This window comes from Paroedura picta, chromosome 3 (genome assembly GCF_049243985.1).
Source record: "Paroedura picta isolate Pp20150507F chromosome 3, Ppicta_v3.0, whole genome shotgun sequence".
In the NCBI taxonomy this organism is placed as follows: Eukaryota; Metazoa; Chordata; class Lepidosauria; order Squamata; family Gekkonidae; genus Paroedura; species Paroedura picta.
In genome coordinates this window covers 149135250-149156353 of record NC_135371.1, presented here as the reverse complement: position 1 = coordinate 149156353, position 21104 = coordinate 149135250, and the positions used below count along the sequence as shown (strand labels likewise).

Below are 21104 nucleotides of genomic sequence, written 5' to 3'. Positions count from 1 at the left end.
GCTGGCTATAAATATAGTATATGTAGTAGTTATTTATTTATTATTACTAGCAGTATAGCCCGTTGCAAAAAAAATACAGCGGGGCCTTGGGGACGGTTTGCGCCCCCCCCCCCGATGTAGCAAAACGCTCCCCAGGCCCAGGAGAAGGCGAGCCGTGGCTCGCGGAGCCGCAGCTCACCTTCCCCGGGGCCTGGGGAGCATTTTTCTTCGGCGTACGATGTAGGAAAACGCTCCCCAGGCCCCGGGGAAGGTGAGCGGCTCTGCGACTCACCTTCCCCGGGGCCTGGGGAGCGTTTTGGCTCCCTGGCCGACTTGGAAAAACGCTCTCCAGGCCCCGGGGAGGGCGCTGGGCGGCTCAGCGAGCCGCCCAGCGGGCTCCCCGGGGTCTGGGGGGCTGTTGTCGGGGCAGGGGCCACAGAGCCTACCTTCGCTCTCGGCGGCCATCAGAGTAATGGCCGCCGTGGAGCAAAGGAAATCTCTGGTGGGGGGTGGGGTGGGGTGGGAGGCGCTTCACGCCTCCCAATTGGTTTTTGGCCGGGCAAGCAGCCAATCTATACTGACAAGCGGAGGGGCCAATCAGGAGGCATCAGTCTAGGGAAAGGGGCCTATCGGCACCCTTCCTCATCCCAGACAGGGCCCGCCCTCGGGGCCCTTATGGCTTTATTTATTCCGCTCCGCAAGGAGCGGTTAAAGATATGGCTGATATATCTTTGGAACTAAGTCCCCCATCACTTTTAATGGAACAGGTTATAGCATGTGGAAGCTTCATAAGACCTACAAATTGTGTTCTACACAACAGGGGTATAAGTCAACCTGTGGTCCTCCAGATGTCCATGGACTACAATTCCCATGAGCCCCTGCCAGCATTTGCTGGCAGGGGCTCCTGGGAATTGTAGTCCATGGACATCTGGAGGACCACAGGTTGACTACCCCTGCTACACAGTACTATTTCTTAAAGACATGCTCTTAATTTTTTAACGGTCTAGAAAGCAAAAGCAAACACTCACAGTATGTACCTTTTCTTTGCTTATTCCTTTAACAACATCTGACATCCTACTCTCCAATACTGGGTCTTCTTGAGTTTTTACCATGCTACCAGGCAAAGGTGGGAAATTTGAGGCTAGCAAATCAAACTTTGGTGTCAAAGTCTTGGTTTCAACTGAAGGCTGGGGTCGCTAAAAGAGGAGAGAGCACACTAGCATACTTTACAAGGACAACACACTTCATGAAGCCATATGATTCCCTGGGGTACAAACTTGTATATTTAGTCATTTAGTTATTTTATCATTATGATGATAAACAAAATCAATATAATTAAGGTTCCAGATTTTAAGTGAATCTACTTTTCAACAGCAAAACTAATCCAAACACAAGTTTGGATGTAACTTCATCCATAACACGAAACCACATCAGTAGAAACTTTACATGCAACACAGAAGGAAACAAACAAAAAAAATTAAGGAACCCAGCACGAAGGGTTTATTACTCAAGGCAACTCACTGAGAAATAGCAGATCCTTTCTAGCCCAAGAACCACAGAAATACGTGAGTCCAATTATTCCGCACAATAAAACCTTGAGATACTCACTGAAAGTCTGTCATCGTCCCGTCTCCTTCGACCTCTGAAAACTGTTCTCCTGCAGAACAGCAAAGTAGAGCTTCAGTAAAGATTCTACATGTTGCTATGCTCTTTGATTTTATTGTTATGCTTAAATTCCTATCCCTCTCTTCTTCCAAATATTTCATCAGGGTTTTTGTGCTTTAGGGCAGTGGTCCCCAACCCCCGGTCTGGGGACCAGGACCGGGATCGGTCCATAGATCAGTCAGTACCAGGTCACGGTTCCTCCTCGTCCTCCTTCCTGGCTGCTGCCTCGGGGGCTGTCCTGCCACTCTGCCGCCAGCTCACCTTTGGTGCTTTCCAGCGGCTGCCATGGCTGGGGCTCCCCCTCAGTGTGGCACTGCGCAGCTGCTGCTGGCAGCGCCCCCCAGCAGAAGGCAGGAAATCAGGGGCGCCGGCGGGAAAGCAAGTGGAGCAGCGGCTCAGGCAGCGACGTCCCTCAGCAAAAGACTACCCCCTCCCCCCAGGCCTCAGTAAAATTGTCAAGTGTTGACCGGTCCTCAGTGATAAAAAGGTTGGGGACCACTGCTTTAGGGAAGAACTGTAAACTACATGCAAGAGCCCATGCATTTCATGCAAAGTCCCTAGACTAAATCCATGGCATCTCCATTCAAAAGGGCTGGAGGCAGCAAGGCTGGGAAGGACCTCTTCCTAAGATTGTGGAAGACAGATGTGAGCCAGAAGTGATAATACCAGGCAAAAAGGACCAATGAATCCCTTACCTGCCTCTGCCATAGTCACCATTTTGTTCTATGGGAGAATCCTTCGATAAATAGCTTTGTTCTTGAAGTCCTGATAGTGTATTTGCTTGCCGTTCTGTTTGAAAGTTCCTTGAGGCGGTTCTGTGCAGCTGTCCATCTCCTGACACCACACTGACAGCAGATGTTGCTTCTGCAGGGTGTTCAGAGCTACTTGACAACCGAAAAGGAGGCTTCATGCTGGATATATAAAAAAAGACATGGTTCATTCAAGTATATACATGTTTTTATTACCAACATTAAAAAACAAGAAAAACTGGCAATATTACAAGATGGTTTAAAAAGGATGCACCTTAAAATAAATGGGTGGAGATTATGCAATGATAATTAACTTTGTTAATGGTACAGAGCTCTCAAAAGTTTTCACTACATTATTAAATAATGTTATACAAGCAGACTGTTTGAGATACATACTATGTTTGCACACTACTGAACCAGTGCATCATGACCTATCTTGAAGTAGATGAAGAGCCTAGCATCCTTTATTCATACCCCCCCAAAACACCAACCACAGCTCACCAAAATAATGAAAGCAAACAAATTCTTGATTTAAATGCTTGGATCCCAGCAGAATCAAAGGACTCAGAATTTTAGACATCATAGTAAACGACAAGCATAAACAGAGGGTTTCGTAATTCCATTTCAGTTAAAATTAAAGCCACCTTACTAGGTGCCGCTACAGCCTCGAAGTTCAACCTCTGTTAATCACACTACTTGTGACCATGAACTTTGGCCTCATCAAATATGTACACAGGCAGTTGCCAAAGAATCTCACGTAAGCAATTATTGTGCTAAACTAGTCTACTATAGATTTCAGTAAGTATGTGTTACATATACAACAGGAAGGTTTTTTAAATGAATATCTAGTTATACATCTTTACAGCTATACTGGGATAGAGCCTATTCTGGTGAATGAATTATAGAGGTAGATGTCATGTGCTTGTTAGTTGCTTGTTGAGAATTAAGTAGTAATTACTTTTTATTGCTATATAGCACAGATTCTGTTAGTGTTTCCCATAGCTACTTTTGGGGAGCGTTCCTTTTAAGTGCAGTATGCACAAAGATGCAAACATCCTCTTCATTTCAAGTGTCTACTTAAAGTCAACACAGGTGAAAAGTGTTTCAATAAAACTGAGCTATAATGCCATCTTATCTGGAACTCTTCCAGTGACTTGTTTTGAGATTCTAAATGGCAACAGTTCCTTTTATTTTTGAAAATACTAACACTCAGATCAGTATATTTGGCACTGACAGATTGACCTCTTTGTAGAGGCCAGTCCATATTATTGATTTAAAACATTTCTACAATACCTTCATTCCCAATTTCGGGTCATCCTTCTAGCACTTAAGAATGGTTATTCTTCTAGCTTTTAAAAGTTACTTTGGATTACAAGAGAACACTTCATCTACTACCAGGACATTTAATCTACTACCAGAGATAGCTTCTGTCTAGCTCTGTCCCTAAAGCACACCCCAGGGTACAGGGCTGACAAGATTGGATTCTAGCTCAGACGTATGACTATATTGCCCATTTGCCAGTAATATCAAAAGATTAGTAACCAACGAGGGTGGGGGATCCTAACTTCAACACAGATACCATCACTGACCCTGGAACCTGCATGACATTTGTGCTCTTAAGTTCAGTCACCATCCCAGGACCCACTGCAGATCGTGGCCTCAGTGTTACCCCTTACCTCCCATATAGTTCCTGTAGCACCTTGGAGAGGAATAAAAGTTACAGCTTTCCAAGGTCAAAGCACTCTACCTCCTTTGAACACTGTGCCCACAATCTTCAGACTGTGATAAAAACACATGGATGTCCATTCCTACTTGTATCAGACAAAGAGGACTTTGACTCTTGAAAGCTCTATCCTGACAATCTTGTTTGTCTCGAAGATGTCTCAGTACTTGAAACTAGCTGTTCTACTACAGACCAATACAGCTACCCACTGAAATCATTAAGGCATTGCAGAATGTCTTGTTAGTAACTAGAGAGATGAATGCAACTGTGGTGGCCTAAGTCTTCAGAACACTTTCAGAAAATCACAAAGGGCTTTTATGCACAGCAGCAGCTACTGCGTGCTGCCACCGTGTCATTGCGACGGGGCAGGATGCCCCACCATTCCCTGTGTATTCACAGGACAGGGCATGCTGGGCTGCCCCGGCATAGCGTGCACTGAATGCCAGGGCCAGCAGGTAAGCCGGAGTGGGGGTGCAGGCCCCCTCTGCATGCCCAGGTGGGGCAGGGGGTCGCCCCTGCCAGTTCCAGGGCTCCGTGGAGCCCGCAGGGGCGTGTGGTGTCCCTACAGAGACACCGTAGGGTTGGGTCTGGGCGGGCCGACAGGCCTGGCACTGGCAATTATGCACAGTGCCAGCCTGCCGCAGCCTTGGCTAATCCAGGAAGCTACAGAAGATCCCGCGTTTGCTTAACACAGGCCTTCCGTAGCCCTGGGCCGGGAGGCGCCTGTGCTGGCAGTGGCAGCGAGCGTTATCAGTGATTTTTCCCAAAGCGCTGCTGCCGCCAACGCAGGCCCGTGCATAAGGAGCCAAAAAGATGCTGTCAGATTTCTTACCGGTTTCTTTGGAATGGACGTCCTATACTCAAAGCAGCAGTATTTGCCTTGTACGATCCTGGTGAATTGAAGCCATTCACAAATGCACCATTCGGAAACGGAGCCTACAATGGATACCAAGTATAACAGAAAATAATAAAGGGAACCATCCCTACTGAAAATTAAGATTGAACGCGTGGAATTGTTATATGCAAGATAAACACCAAGAAAGTATGCAATTTTTAGAAGCAGAAAAGAATAAATGTTCTTGTTGTCAGACTATTCATGTGTTGGGGAATACCATGCAGCTGGGGGTATCTTTCTGATGGAGGTGCAAGTTGAGGCAGATATTTCAAACTCCAGGTAGAAAATGCAAACTCTTCTGCAAGAACCTCATCTCAGAACAATGCTTCCAAAAAAGTCTGGATTCCTTCAGAGGAGATTTAAAAAACTCTATGCTGCTAAGGACACTTCTTTCTAACCTCCTTGAAAGAACCACAATCAGCCTCCACTGGTGTGATAATCAGGGGGAAATAATGGTTTGGTTCCTAATTATCTTTTCCAATGGCAGAAAGCATTTCAAGCCAGCAAAACTGTGGGGAAGGGGGAGAAGTTGTTAACAAATTCTGTCTTCTTATTGTTGGTAAGCCCCACTTCACCCACTACATCTATTCTCAGGGATCAGAAGACCTCTGGAGGGCATGATTTCAACAAAAGAGCAGGAGAAGGGCATTGGTTACCTCTAGGAGTACCACTCTGCTCATGCTAAACAGAATTCAAGATACAAACTTATATTAGTAGCCTGGAATTTAAGGACTACCTGCAGATTCTTAGCACTACGTTGATATCTTATTTCCCTAACCTCAAGAAGCATGCAGTACAATGGTCAAAACACCACCACCAATTAATTCTATATAACCAGTTGGATTAAGCACAAATTTAATATTTTAATGCTGCTTCTGTACAGGAAAGGTAGTCGAGAAGAACCATGTAGCAATTGTAAATATATTGTAACAAAACAAACCCAAGAGAATATATTTGAGACAGAAGCTACAACTCACCAAAGGTGTTTCAAAATAAGGTGCAGGGTTTGGAGACCACGTCTGAGGCACAATGCTGTAGATGGAGTACTGCTGAGGACTATATACAGGCTGCACAAACACTGGTGAGGCAAACTGTGCTTGTGTTTGGACAGGATGAGCATAAACACTGGAATCCAGTACCCGGTAACCATTCTTTGCAAAAAATGTGTTGATGGCTTTTATCCTAGCCTGAAAAAGAAAACTCAGTTTCAAAATATGCTTCACTATATAAGCTAATATGGGGAACTGGAGGGAAAGGGGCAGACACTGGCAGGCTCCCAGCCTCAGTCACTATTTTTACTAGGAGAAAGAATGAGGCCTCATAATTATTCTTAAAAGAAGACCTCCTCGTCAGATTAGTCTGCAACATATTTATTTTGGTATGATTTATTGACCTTTGGGTTAGATGAGAATTCTATTTAAAAGATGGCTTTATACAAATCTATAATTATTTTGCTTCTGTGGCAAAACTAATGAAGTTCACCTGCAGACATGTCCAAAGCAACACTGTTGTTCTGCAGGCAAATCAAAATCCCAATGCGCATCTTTCTTTTAGTGTACACTGCACTGAACAATTAAAAGCCAAATTCAATTTAACTACTGAAGACTCCCACTCAATCCCCAGCCCACTTGGGCCTCCTGCAGTGAAGAGGGAAATGCAAACTGCAGTGAAGAGGGAAATGCAACAGAGAGTATCACCCCTCAACTGAAAACGCGTAAGCTGATGGGTCTTCACAATCTGTGGCTAGCCACTAGCATTTCTGAAATGTAAAATGGTGTTTGAGATTTGGAATGTGACATTGGTTCCTCTTGCTTCTTCCCAACCTTCTTCCATAGTGTGGCACTGCAACTGTATCAGTCCTTGCTGTGGTCAAGAGTGACCAGGATAGCGTCAAAGCTACATTATGTCATCTGCACCACTGAAGGACGTGGCAGAGAATTCATGAGAAAAGGGAGGCGGCAAGCAGAATTATGTGCTTGTGACATGGAGCTTCTAACAAGTTTCCAAGCCACAGTTCAGACATGAGAACTATTACATCTGCATTTGTGTTAACATTACAGTTGAACATCATTAATTAATGCTAGAACATCCTTACCATTATTGGCTTGCCCTGAAAGGTTTTAACTTCTTCCCGTAAGTATTTGAATGCCTGTGTAAATATTTAAAAAATTAACTCATATCCATTTTGGCAGAACTGCAGAGCAGACACAACAATTAATCTAAATTTAAGTTGCACTAACTGTATCTGGGCTCTTATCTATTTTTCTTTAGGAATAGAGTTAAGAGCTTTGACATGTAAAATGGTGCTGTAAGACAGACCGATTCTTTCAAAACCCATGACAAAAGCAACTGACGTTCATTTTAAATCAGGGAAGCATCTTCTTTTTGCTCAAAGTTTTGAATGTCAGTGCAACTCCAGCTGCTGCCTATTATGACTTTTACAAAGAAAAAACTGTGGCGTTAACTGTACCAGCAACAGCCACAAACTGCAGGTTCTTAGTATTTTGTCACTACCATACAGCTCCAACATTTGAATGGTAGGCAATGCTTTGAGTCTGAAACAGTTTCTAACAATACAGCCCTTGTAAAATTAAAATATGCACCATTCCACTTTCAAAATTGCACACATAACAGCAATTAGAAAGATCTTCCAAGATGGAAAAAAAGAGTCCATTTTGTAGTGGCAACATTTAGGGACCTTCTGTAGAATAACAGAATTTGCAGCCAATTTAAAATAATGAACCATTTTTTAAAAAGAGATTAGAAGTCTACTCACAATCAGATTTAACCAACACACCATTTTTTTAAGAATCAGTTATTAGAATTTATTAACAGCAGTATAGCCTACAAAAATAGGATCAGCTGGCAAAAAAAAAAAAAAAAAAAGAAAGAAATCCTCAACAGCTAACACCTTCTCTGCTGGGTCAGCTGGACTAAACATTTCCACATGACAGAGATCAACGTGGGTCATCACCACCTAGTAAGAACACATCAGGAAAAGGAAACCACCAAAGTACCTTCTACATACCTGCTCAATTCACATGGGCATGGGCCTCTCGTGCTATGCAACACCCCTCCCTGCAAAAGAGCTGCATTTCTCCATGTGTCCGATTTGCCTCCAATAGCACTTCAGAAACAAGTTAAGATTTTCAAGGGATAAGGTTTAAAAAGTCAAAACTCCCTTCATCAGAGTTTTGACCCTCAGAAGCCCTGAAAATCCTATTGGTCTCTAAAGTGCAACTGGACTCAAATCTCATTTTTCTACAGGTTTTTCTACCCCCTGAAACTGTTCTCCATATATGTGTTTGACCATGCCCAACTCTCCAGATGCATTTATAAATTCTATTTTTTTATCATGTTCCCTGTAAGCGACAAATGCTCCCTCAGGACTTGGGGACATAGCAAGTTTATGTTTCTAAACCACCATAAATACAAGCCTACTTGTAAGATTCAGGCACTGTTATACAAATGTACTGAGTTCCAAAAGTACCACTGCACAAACCACAAGTTCCTATCCTCACTCCCCTCCATCTACAGTTACTTTTGACCCTATCCTATGAGGTCATGCAAATGAACAACACACATTGAAAGCACTGTAAAATGCAGAACATCATATGATACTCTTACCTGCTGTGCATCAGTATCTGACTGGAATGTAATATACCAGTTGTTGTTGTGAGCAAACTCACAACTTATCACTTTGGGGCAGCTTTCATTTTTAAACAATGCCTTCACCTCCTGGAGCAAAAAAATTAAGACTGTTTTAGAGAATAATTGCTGTAAACACACAAGGAATCCAAGCTCTACATTTCTAAATCATCTCTGATTTTCTATTAACACAGATGTTATCCATTTTATTTATTTATTTATTATATACCGCCCTCCCCAGAGGCTCAGGGTGGTTTACATTGAACTTATGAACCATCCATGAAACAATCCTCGTTAATAATCATACAATAATATTAATAAGAGTGGTTGTAACAGTATAACAGTACAATATAACAGTATAACAATATAATATAACAGTACAACAATGCAAAAGTACAATGGCACAATTTTAAGATTTGGGTCCAGAAGCAAGAAAGAATGAGGGCATGAATGTGTACTGCTGTGAGAAAATAATTATTTTTACATTTTATTTTGCTTTTTAGTATTTTACAAATCCTATAGGGAGGAAAAACAATAAACTGAATTAGACACCCACATGGGAGATAAGTTTCCTTAATACGTCTGGGACAGTCTAGTTCAGAAATATTACATTACTCTCAAACAAGAAAATGCTAAAACATTATCTTAAGTCAGTGCCACAACTAAACAAAACTGTTTTCCTGCAAAACACTGTTCCAAAATGATTCCATGCCCACGGCTAAGAACGGATTATTAAAATGCCATCTTAACAACTAACAAACTTAACATTTCTGTGGTTTTTTTTTAAGCCAATGTATGAGTAATATATAATGGAGTAAAGGTAAAGGTATCCCCTGTGCAAGCACCAGGTCATGTCTGACCCTTGGGGTGACGCCCTCTAGCGTTTTCATGGCAGACTCAATACGGGGTGGTTTGCCAGTGCCTTCCCCAGTCATTACCGTTTACCCCCCAGCAAGCTGGGTACTCATTTTACCGACCTCGGAAGGATGGAAGGCTGAGTTAACCTTGAGCCGGCTGCTAGGATTGAACTCAGAGCCTCATGGGCAAAGCTTTCAGACGGCTGCTTTAGCACTCTGCGCCGGAGTAGATTTATTTTTAATGTGAAAAAATATCAGTCAAATAAGTTTGTCATCTTTCCTTGGTGAAGCTGGGCCATTATGACAAACAACTGGTATACAAACAACTATAATATACATAGCTTATGACACATATAGTAAACATAACATGGTAAGCTGCAATTCTGTAATGGAACAGGGAGAGAATTCTCACCAATTCATGTTTCCAATTTATTTTAACTGCCCTCTTTGTATCATTTTGGGGGTCTAATCCCCATGAATAACAACAAATAGGAAGGCTAAGTATGCCTCTGTGAATGCAATTCTGCTCACACTATTATGTTACTTAGTAATGTATATATGTCTATAATGAATTAAAAACTGATGTGATCAGCTCTCCAAGAGCCTATATTCACATTAATGCTATCACAATTTAACCAGGGTTACCATCACATTTTAACATAGCTTTAGTCAGTCATTTCATATCTTGATGTTCTTCCAACATAAGCATTTTTAAAGTGATCAGATGATAAACTTCAGGATGCATCTTTACCTCTACAGGTGTCGTTTCAGGAATCTCACGCAGAATAATAATGCATCGTTTGTGGTTTGGCCTAACTTTTTCTCCTCGTTCATCTACTTGGACCATAGGAGAAGCTAATTTTTTTAAGGCAAAAAAAACAACAACAATTTTTAGTTGCTGTGAATAGATACAACACTACAACCAACAGCACAAATAACACATCCTATCACATCTCTTCTGACTGATTCAGTTTAATTTCTACTCATTCTTATGTAAATCTCTCTAGTCCCAGTAAAATAGTTACAGTTGCCATTTAAACTAACACACTTCTGCAGAGGTGGTTGGATCTCAATCTTTGGTTTAAGAGGTAGAATAAATCAAGATGAAATCCAACACAGGAGCTAATTTCATTTTAAGGGCACAGAGAACTTTTTCTGAAAAAAATTCTATGACCTTTTACCAAGTTTACTCAGATATGGACATACATTTATGGTTTCAAAGTATGAAATAGCAAAGTAAACTCTAATGGGCAGAAAAGGCTGCTTTTCAATACCATAATCAGAGGAAAAGAAATTAAGAAATTAACAAATATTTCATATAAAGTTTACATGATTTATTTGACTAAACTAGAAACTACTTTTATGTAAGATCAAGAGCTGTCAGGACCGTACAAAGGTTTGATTCACACAAGACCAGGAGATGGTGACTACACAAAACTACATCTGTATAGCTAATGAAAAGTTTTAGACGCACATCTCAGTACTTCCACAATAAGATCCATGTTGGTTGTCAGTTTCTTAATTCCTTCCATGTTGGCGATAGTCCATATTGGAATAAATTGATCACTGTCCATTTGAGACATCAAGTAAAGATCCTTGGATAGATTCTCACTAGGAGTAAATAAACAAAGCAGCTCAGGGGACTTTCAGACCTTAAAGAACATTCTAACAGTGATAAACTTGAAGAAATTCTATGCATGGTAAAATTGCCCAATAGTATTATGCAAAGCAGCAATTTCTCACACTTTCAGGACTGTTCCATGTATTTTGTAGGCTTGGCTGTGCTAAAGATACTGCACTTCCTGGCCATTTAATTACCAAGATTGTTATGAAGAACATCCATCAATTGCTGTTCTTCCTGATTTTCCCCTCCTTCTTACCCCAAAGAAGTTATACCAGGAGTTACAGGATGAGATATGGATTGGAGGCAAAAACCACATTCTTTCATTACCGGAGATCTGCTTACACAAAAGGCAGGAAAAAGCAATTCTCTCCCCCTTCCCCATGGCTTTTACTCCATGCAGGTCCCACAACCCTAAGAGGTCAGAAATGGCTGCAACCATCAGCATCATCAATTGCAAGATCACAGGATACATTCTGATACAAGTTTTGTGCTGGAATCTTGATAGAGCCATGAAAATGAGTGACAATTCACTTCTATCACCATCTCTAGGCATCAGAAATTCGTGAAAGACATTATCTAACTTTTTTGGTTGACCATGATCCGTTACTGAAAACTCAAGGTGTAAAATGAAAAAGCACTACAATACCGTGAGAAACAGAATTCTAGTTGTTTCTTCAAACATTCTTTCAGGTCTTCTGGAGAAATTATAGGACTGCCTTCACCTGAGAAAGATATTCATGTTTCTATTACCAACACATTCAAAATATGACTGAGATTAAGCTGACTACGCCCTCTGTAACTGACATAGCAATGTACAAATTTGATAAGATCATGGAGTATGTTGAAATGGGATTTATTAATAATTAATTTGTTATCAACTTAGAACTCCTCCCTTTCTGATAAATGCTCTAAAGATACAGATTTGAAAGCTTCTTCCAGGCTTGCAAAGAATTTAGGTAATTAGCAGTCCATCTACTCTCACCTATCAATGTAAATTATTGGATGCATGTCAAAAGTCTGGAAATTGAAAATAACAAACTCTCTCCTGATTTGTAGCACTACCTGGTGTTTTTTTTTTTCTTTGCCTGACATTAAATTACAGTTTATTTCATATTCATAATATTCAATAATATTCATATTGAATATTACACCTAAAAAGCATGTCTCATTCTCTGCAAGGAGGGCAAATCATAAATAAAAATAAATATTATGAGAGTCATATAAACATTGTTTATTCATGAACATAGCCAAGACACATGAAGTGATGCGGGTGAGCTAGTTCCATCCTCACTGCATGTAAGCACTGTACGGATCTATGTACACATAGACCCCGTGCCCATGAAGGGAGTCACAATTACTCCAGGGAGAAAGCCTAAATTGTGAATTCAGCAAACACACATAGGATGGGAAGCTGCTTTCTTTCCTCATGTGTTGATCTTGACCACAAAGGATTCATGCTTACTTCTACATTGCAGACAGAACAGAAAATTGTTGTTTCTCTAAAAGGAACGGTAAACCTAACACAACTAACTCATGAATCAGAAAAGTAACAAAACTAGTAACACTGCACCCCATAGTAATCCTGGAAAAGCTCTACTGAAGAAGTAGGTTTAAAGAAGGCACTAAAAATAGAGAGGTGGAAATATTCAAGGATTCTGAGGTGCAAGGGAAGCTAGGCTATTATAGCACACAAGAGTACGTGGCATATGGATAGTTTGAAACTATACATTCACTTGTACTTTAAGATCCTTTTTAAAATGATGAACTTAAAGGAGCAAGTCTTTGGCATACTAATTCTCCTCTCTAATTTTATAGATGAAAATCCCTCTCTCTCAAAAGAAAGTGGAGAAAGCATCCTAAGAATGTCAGCAAGGTCATCATCGCAAGGACATACAATGCTGTAGGATGCCATCAGACATTTAACCACATTGGATGTCTATTTAGAAATTCTTCCCTGAAACCTACGATACCTTTGCCTTCCTTTTCAGGCTCCATAAAAAGCTGTTCCATTGTCCACGGTTTCAAAATTTAGGTTTATATGCTACCTCCAAGTTGCTCTTTTACAGTTGTATTAAAAAGTTACTTGGTGCCTACAAGTTAGAAACATTTAAAAAACAAGCTTACTGCTGGACCCTACAAGCATATAGGTGGATGGAAACAAACAAAGCCACTATTCTAGCTTTTAGTACTTTTCCTGTACAACTCCCAAAATAATAAACTTGCTTTTTAAAAAGATTTTAATACATACATAACAAATTGGGGTGGGGAGATGTAAAAGTAGTTTTAAAAGGATGACTAAAGAACAAAGCATAACTTGAACATCCACCACAAACATACATTACCTATGGAATTTTTAGTACTGAAACTGACACTGTGTAAGTTAGATGCTTACCAGGAACTTCATAGATTTGGTACCCAAGATCCTCTGGTGCCAAGACCATCCCATTTGCTGCCGATTCCTCAACATTGGAACTGTTTGATGGTTCACAAGATGAATACATTGCTTCATATTGCTTAGCACCATCATCTGCAACCTCAGTATTACCTAGCACAAGTGTAATCAACAAGAGACAGGTTGCAAATACTGAAAATTTGCAATTTTAATATTTACAAGCAGTTTCGCAGTGATTTGCAACAAAGTCAAGAATGACAAGGCTGTGTCTCCCCATCCATTCAGTTCAGTCAGCTTAAGTTTGGATATAGAACAAAGGCCATAGCCAAAGGTATAGATTAAGCCTCTCCCTCCCCATGGACGCAAAGCATGGCAATATGCATTATATGGTATTTAATTTTTTAATATACCAAGTTTTGAACTACTATCGAGGTTACAAAGCACACTGCAATTAATGGTAGTGCTCTTAACCTAATAAGTGGTGGTCATTCTTGCCAATTAAAAATATTGCAAATAAACCCAGTTATAATACTTTGTTTTCTCTTCTACAAGGATCTTAAGATGGGCAAAACTTACAGGTCTCTGCTCTCGCATTTCCTTTTTAACATACAAGAATGGTGGATTATCACAACCAAGTGCACAAAGTTTTTGCATCCTTTGCCAAGGTATGTTTTGATTTCCAGACACAGTCTAATGGAATTTATGAAACAATTTCATTCTTTTCACAAGATTACAAATAAACCCAACAAGATGACTTATCAATTTACAGAAAGCATTTAATTATTTAAGGCTGCAAAGGCCACCATATTGAGAAGCTTCTGAAGATACAAATACTGACTTGCATTCCAGCTACCTTTATCTTATCAGTGAGGTTAATATTAAATTTCTTTATAATATTTCCATTAAGCAATTTCAATGCATCAAACCAAAATTTATCAGAATACAAGTAGTAAACTAGTGCGTAGTATTCTTACGACAGCAAACTACAACATAGCTTTGCAATTCAACCAGGATGTTGCTTGCTGGGTTGGCTTTTTGTTTACATGCACTATGTGTGGTATGATAAATAACATTTCGGTTACAAAGCACTGGGATTGCCACCTACTAGGCCAATGCTTGTTCACATTTTAGTGATTGTTAAGCTTAGTATGAACTTAATAAAATAAACTGTCTGGATCTGAAGTCACAACAAAGATTCTAGAGTAGCTTCACTTATATAGTAAAAGGTATTTTAATTAGTTTTATCTGTCTGAGCATTTCATCAACAGGAGGATTCTGATCTGTAAAGAGCTACTGCCCCCTCCCACACTGCTGATGTTGGGGCACCCCTGTCCTCCAGAAGCATGATTTTGGGTTGCAGTGGGAGGGGAAGACAAGAAAGTCAAATTATGCAGATGGACATGCTCTGGGTGATCCACACAAGACAAGATTTGAGCTCAGCAATGTACATATACAAAGTCTTTAAATTTTTAAAAGTAATGTTCCAATACAAATCATTCTCATATAAACTTCTGAATTGTTTGAACTTTAAAACAACACGCTTTATTTTCTTCTTTATAAAACAATCACTGATCCTAAGCTTTTGGGTCTAAACTGTTCCTGTCTTTCACTGCCAATGTCCTGATCACCTTCTGGGTTTCTAAAATATAATGCAAGCAACTATTTGGCTACCACCCTTTTTGAAAAACAAACTTCTATATATAGTCTTAATGTCCAAAGTGCTCTTTTTCGGAATCCAAACTTTCTCCTATGATTGGCAATAAAAATATTTTTAAGCCCCACAGCTTCCAGGCAATGTAATTCTAAAAATAAAGAGGCATATTAGAACCGCTGAGCAGAATACTCAGAGGAAGACAGAATCCTGGTTGATGGAAGTTTTTAAAAAAATCTGTGTCCCATTCATGGTTGGACTGGCTGATGAATAATAGATAATACAACTTGCTGTAGCAGCCTAGGAATGCAAACATCAGCCAAAGGTGCTTGTTTTGTAATATCTGACAAAGGTGTTGGAAATAATGGTCATGTTGCTGCTTTACATGTCCTCAGAAGCATTTATGAGGAAAGCCACACATAGCTGCACTGTGGACTGAATGTGCTGTGATTCTATCTGGAACTTGATTGTTTGGGGTTTGAATATGGATTCCCAGAAACATCTATTTAATGTTAATTTGGAAATCTTCCTCCCTCTAATGGTTGAGTAAATTGTAAACAAAGCACGCAATTTGTCGAACAAAAGGTTCCATGAAAACAGATCTGCCATTAATAAGCAAGTCTAAGGTGTGCTGTGACGTCTTTAATGGATGGATGCTGCAGCTTCTGAATAGAGGTCAAGATCATTCCTAAAAACCCAAAGGACTGAGGTTATTATGTCTGTTCTCAAAACAAGAGCCTCCCTCTAGGATGTGTTGACTCCTAGGCAGACTGACAGTGCCTCCAATTCAGAAGCTGTATGAAGAGGGCGGCGTTATGTGGAAAAATGCTGTAAGGTATCTTTACTCAAGCACGCATCCCAGACAGGTTGAAACAGGTGTTGTGTAACATTCAGTAAGACCATGAAACCCAAAGGACATCTATGATTCACCAGATGGTATATCAGGGAGAATTTAACAATGAACTTGGTAACAGATTGCATTCTACTTATTTCAGAGCACTTGCTAGTGTGAGCAAGATGCCTGCATTGACACACTGCTCTACTCCAGTTTACAAAAAGGAGTTTATGTCATATCAAGACTATCATATGTTTCCTTTGAACAACTGTAGCAAGGCTTTGACAGTGCTGAATTCTATAAGATGACTCATAGGGAAATAGCATCACCTGAACATCCTCCTCTAAAGAATCCAGAACTGGATAGGCAAGATGATATACATCAATTCCAGAAGAGATGGTGACTTCAAAACAAACTATTTCTGCAGATCATCACATATTGCACATTCAAAAACATCAGACTGATGGGTATGCGCAGGAAGGCAAAAAGATCTAGTTGTGCAGATTTCAAACCATATGCATCTGGTCAAGATGTGGCTTCCACATCCATTTCCTTTGGGCCAGATATTGTTGACTGAGTCAGTACACCTAGCCATCATTGAACTCCCATATGTTTCTATTGTTGAGGAGCAAAGGTTTGTTTATGCAAAGCTTAGTATTGTTCCACCCTGTCAGTGTACACATGCTTTTGCTGTCATACTGCCTGTCCTTCAAATTCTTGAAAAAAGCAAGGATAGCCCAAAGACCATTAACTTAAAGTCAGCTATAGTTATGACTCTTCTCCTACCAGCTCTCATGATCAAATTTCCTGAAAGTGGGTCCTCTAAACCAGTGGTCCCCAACCTTTGTATCACCGGGGACCACTCAACGCTGGGGACCACTCAACGCCTTTTACTGAGGCCCGTGGGGGGGGTAGTTTACTCCTCTACTCTCAACCACTGCCCTAGCGCTCTCTGATTGCTATGGTAATGTTGAAACATCCCTTCAAAATAAGATACAGACACGCCACAACAATGAAGTGTGTTGTAAAGGGCTGGGGGGGATGAAGTAAAGGGCCGGGGGGAGGCGTCCTTCGGGGCCCACCTCCAATTAGTCGAAGGACCACATGTGGTCCGAAGCCCACAGGTTGGGGATCGCTACTCCAAACCACTGATACCTTTAGTGACCTGCATGTTAAGACTAAACTTGAAAACATCTCTTGGACAATCACCAACTAAACTATCTCCAATGCAACAAGATTAGGATTCAGATTATATGTCTCCTGGGGACTGCACAGAATATGAGAGATATCAAATACTCATTTGTGTTATATTACTGGCTATTATATGTATTGAGATTGCAAGATATAAATTTTTAACCTAAGAAACACGTGCTCAAGGATTATTACTGTTCAAGATTTAAGTGTTCATTGTATAAGTCCTCTATACCAGACAGAAAAGTAAACATTATCTCAGCCTTTCTAAGTTTTTTTAGTGTTGAGAAACCCCTGAAACCTTCAGGCTTAGAGAAACCCCAGAAGTGGCATGATCATGTAGAATATGGTTAGGAAGCCTGCGTACACATCCATGCCCTTCAGACCTGTCATTGGCCAAGGAGGGGGGAGGTTGTCAACATGACCATATTATGGTCATATCACTGATAAATGGTCATATCACTGATAAATGTTTAACAAATTTAGAAAATATGTAAAAACTCCCACCCATTCAGGAAACCCCAGAGTTGAGAAAGACTGCATTACCTACAATTCTAAAATAGAATATTTTCACTCTAAAATATAATAAGAAATAATCTGTTGAGTTTCACTGTCTGGAGTCGGGACCAACTGCACACAGTAACAACAAAACCCTGGGCAAGCTCAGACCCCACCCTGTCAAAGATCTGATGCCCAGATTTAGCCAGAGAACAACCAACATACTCAAATGCTGCGAGGAGCCAGCCAGGACCAGGTTGAGGGATGCAGCAGCAGCCCCAGTGGCAGGAATCATCCAGAGTCCTTGCGGTCTGCAAGGTGATTAACAGGTGCAATGGGGGTTGGAAGGCCATAGTGGCCTGCAGCTAACCTAGGAGAGGCTAGTCTGACAACCGTACCTTTGAGGCTGCCTCTGTAACAGGACAAGAGATCAAGGGTATAGGAGGAAGTACCCCAGGAACTTCCTGTAGCAACCATCTGAGGGCCTGTCTCTCCTCCAGAGCAGGTGTATATGGCACCCAAAATTACTCAGGGTATGATAAGGCGGGCGGAGGTCTCTGGGGAGCTAAAAGAGGTGAGTCATCTGCCAGAACCTCCAGCCACACCTCTTCTCAAGCCTCAATGTGGGATACGGTGGGCTTGGCCCATTGAAGGGGAAGGAAGCACGACAGGGGGGACAATCCCACAGCCCCTTGGTAACCAACTAGCAGGGGAGGAAGATTCAATGGGAAGCTAGGCAAATGAAAGACTAGAGAGGGGAAGAGTACAAAAAGCTCAAGGAGGAAGCAAGGCTGACAAAGTCCTTGGCAAGGAGGTAGCTTGCTGGCCCAGAGGAGTAGAACAGTGGCACTGCAACCCCTCATTCTAAGACCTGCAAGCCTTCCCTATGCTATCTAGCATGACAGCAGAAGGCAGTATCTTCATCAGAGTAGTTGCAGAACATGACATTATAATCTGCAGATAAATGCAGCTTTTAGAAAGAATGCCATTTGTCCCAAAAGCAGCTAATATAATTTATTTGTATCCTTAAAGCTACCTATCAGCAGCAGCGGGAAAAGAGCTTTGTTTCTCTTAAGAGTTCTCAGCCAACATCTTTGTTTCAATATCTTTTAACCAATGCATTATTTACAAAGTATCACTATCCCAAGAACAACTCAACAGCCTACTTTGGTTGCAAATGGCCCTCAGATCTCATAATCTTTTTTGGTCACAGGGTCAAGTGTTCACTAAAGTGCAGAAATGGTGAGAAAAAGCTCAAGACAAAAGGTGAGAAAAATAAAACATGACAAAAAAAAGGAAGAAACAAGAGAATTCATTTCTGCAAATTTAGCAACTTGTTTCCCTCTTAGCGCGATACTTGGTCATCACTGGGCCTTTGTAAATTTAATAAGAAGCAGTATAAAACCTATTCACAATCACCATTCTGCCTACACATTAACAGGAACTCAGAATCAGAGTCCTTCTTTTCTCTCTTCCACTTATTACCATATGTCATTATTTCTCCGTTGCTACTTACTAGCAGCATCCAGTTGCTGGAACCGTACTCTCAAAAGGCAAGTCTTAGACCTAAGTTCTACATCCACGGTCCTAACTAAACAAGGAATTAAGCTGCTGTTTGCATTTCAAAGTACAGTCTTGACGGCTTACCCTCTGTACAACTTCCTGGCACAGCTGCTGTCTCTTGCCATGAATGTTCAGTGCTGTTAGTTCCTGGGGCAGCCTCTGAGTTTCCCTGCATGCCTTCTTGCCATACTTTTGCATTAGGATTTAAGCTGGCCCCTTTCGATGTTACCTGCTGAGAAAACACAACGTGTATTAGAAATTTAAGAACATTTTTAAAAATCTTGTACTTCTGGAGAACACCTCCTCTTTCAAAGTCAGCTTGCCATCCAGATTTTGTCTAAAAGCTACAACAAATGTTTCGTCACCTGGCTTTCATGGGAATGGGTTTTTTTCTGGTTAATCAAACATGCCAGATATTTAAGTTGTTCCATCCCTACTCAGAAGAAGCCACAGCAATGAAACCCTATCCCCCTTTGGAACCCCATGGCAACCTCACCCACACATGCCAGGAACATTCCTCTTCCCTCCTCCCCCAGCCATGGAATGGTCCAATACAGTAAGCATCCACCTACCCAGGAGTCCTCTGACAGAGATGCCTCCCAACAGCTCAAAGCAGACTAGAAGGGGAAGGAGATATCCAGGGATGATATTGCAGGCTCTCAGAAGCCTAGCAACAGCCAAAGGCATCAAGCGGGCCAGCTGGAGTTGGGGGACAGGGGGAGAGAGAGCACACATGTACACCTGAAGGCACAGGGATGGGGTGAAGTAATGTCCTCCTGGTGGTTCTTCCTGAGTATCCCAGATATTCAGGTGTGGAATAAAAACACTTCTACTGTATTTGTTTTATTAAGTGACAAAAAATATTCTCAATGTTGTCTCCTCCTCCTGAAACGTATCTATTTGAAGCACTGCTCCTCTCTCAATCCCAAAATATAAATCTCATAAAAGCAAAGTTTGGAACAGCACGATGCTCTAAATCAGGGGTAGTCAAACTGTGACCCTCCAGATGTCCATGGACTACAATTCCCATGAGGCCCTGCAAGCAAATGCTGGCAGGGGCTCATGAGAATTGTAGTTCATGGACATCTGGAGGGCCGCAGTTTGACTACCCCTGCTCTAAATAGATGGACGGTTGTTCTACAAGGTATGCTAGCAGATTTAACTCCTGTTAGGTTAGGAAAGATTCTACTACTAACCATATTTTGAAAGAAGTACGCTTTTTGAACTCAGGCAACCACTTTCTACAGACTGTGATGAATTAGCATTTGGATAAAATGTACAACAGACACATATTTTACTTTTCTTCCCCCCACTGTCAGAGCTTCCTTAGTAACTGAAGCAGGTGAAGTTCTCAGTGTTATAACCCTAATTCTATATTATCAATTTCTACACTAGTCCTCATGACAGGTTGTCGTATCTAGTATTTTTCAAATTTCTGTAAAAGTTTTACTTTTCTACTGTAATTCACCCCAGTGAGCTAAACCAAAACAAGCTCTTAGCATACTGTGGATGCTAAAGCTTTCCAAAGGTTTAGTCAGGATCTCAGCTTTTCAAGAGAAATTGCTGAAGTGGTAAATTAAATTCTGCAGCATTTCTAATACTGTTTTTTGTTTCAGTAGTAGTACTTCCCAGACAGCTCTAACAATAAAGCTAATAGATATGCAAAGATGCCTTGACACTGCGGGCATATATCACAATATTACCAGAATTATGATCTAAACTCTGTAAAATGGGGGAAACTATATTGAAATCAGAGTCCAGTTGCACCTTTAAGACCAACAAAGATTTATTCAAGGCATGAGCTTTCAAGTGCAAGCACTCTTCCTCAAACTAT

General features: G+C 41.0%; 1 protein-coding gene across 15 annotated transcripts in view; it reads right to left on the bottom strand.

The window, feature by feature from the left end:
• LARP4 (La ribonucleoprotein 4) overlaps window positions 1-21104 on the bottom strand; it is a 35677-nt gene that overhangs the window by 6779 nt on the left and 7794 nt on the right. For 4 of the 15 annotated variants that reach the window (XM_077328644.1, XM_077328641.1, XM_077328639.1 and 1 more), the window contains 12 exons: window positions 19355-19499; window positions 13533-13685; window positions 11787-11862; window positions 10991-11127; window positions 10268-10371; window positions 8639-8749; window positions 7107-7160; window positions 5989-6198; window positions 4949-5052; window positions 2340-2555; window positions 1588-1636; window positions 1008-1175 (listed from right to left, as the gene is read on the bottom strand). In XM_077328644.1, coding sequence (XP_077184759.1) covers window positions 1008-1175; window positions 1588-1636; window positions 2340-2555; window positions 4949-5052; window positions 5989-6198; window positions 7107-7160; window positions 8639-8749; window positions 10268-10371; window positions 10991-11127; window positions 11787-11862; window positions 13533-13685; window positions 19355-19499 — 1527 coding nt within the window. Of the gene's footprint in view, window positions 1-1007; window positions 1176-1587; window positions 1637-2335; window positions 2556-4948; window positions 5053-5988; window positions 6199-7106; window positions 7161-8638; window positions 8750-10267; window positions 10372-10990; window positions 11128-11786; window positions 11863-13532; window positions 13686-19354; window positions 19503-19842; window positions 19970-21104 lie in introns of those variants that run through there. The other 11 variants (XM_077328643.1, XM_077328636.1, XM_077328635.1 and 8 more) reach the window with 6 other exon arrangements.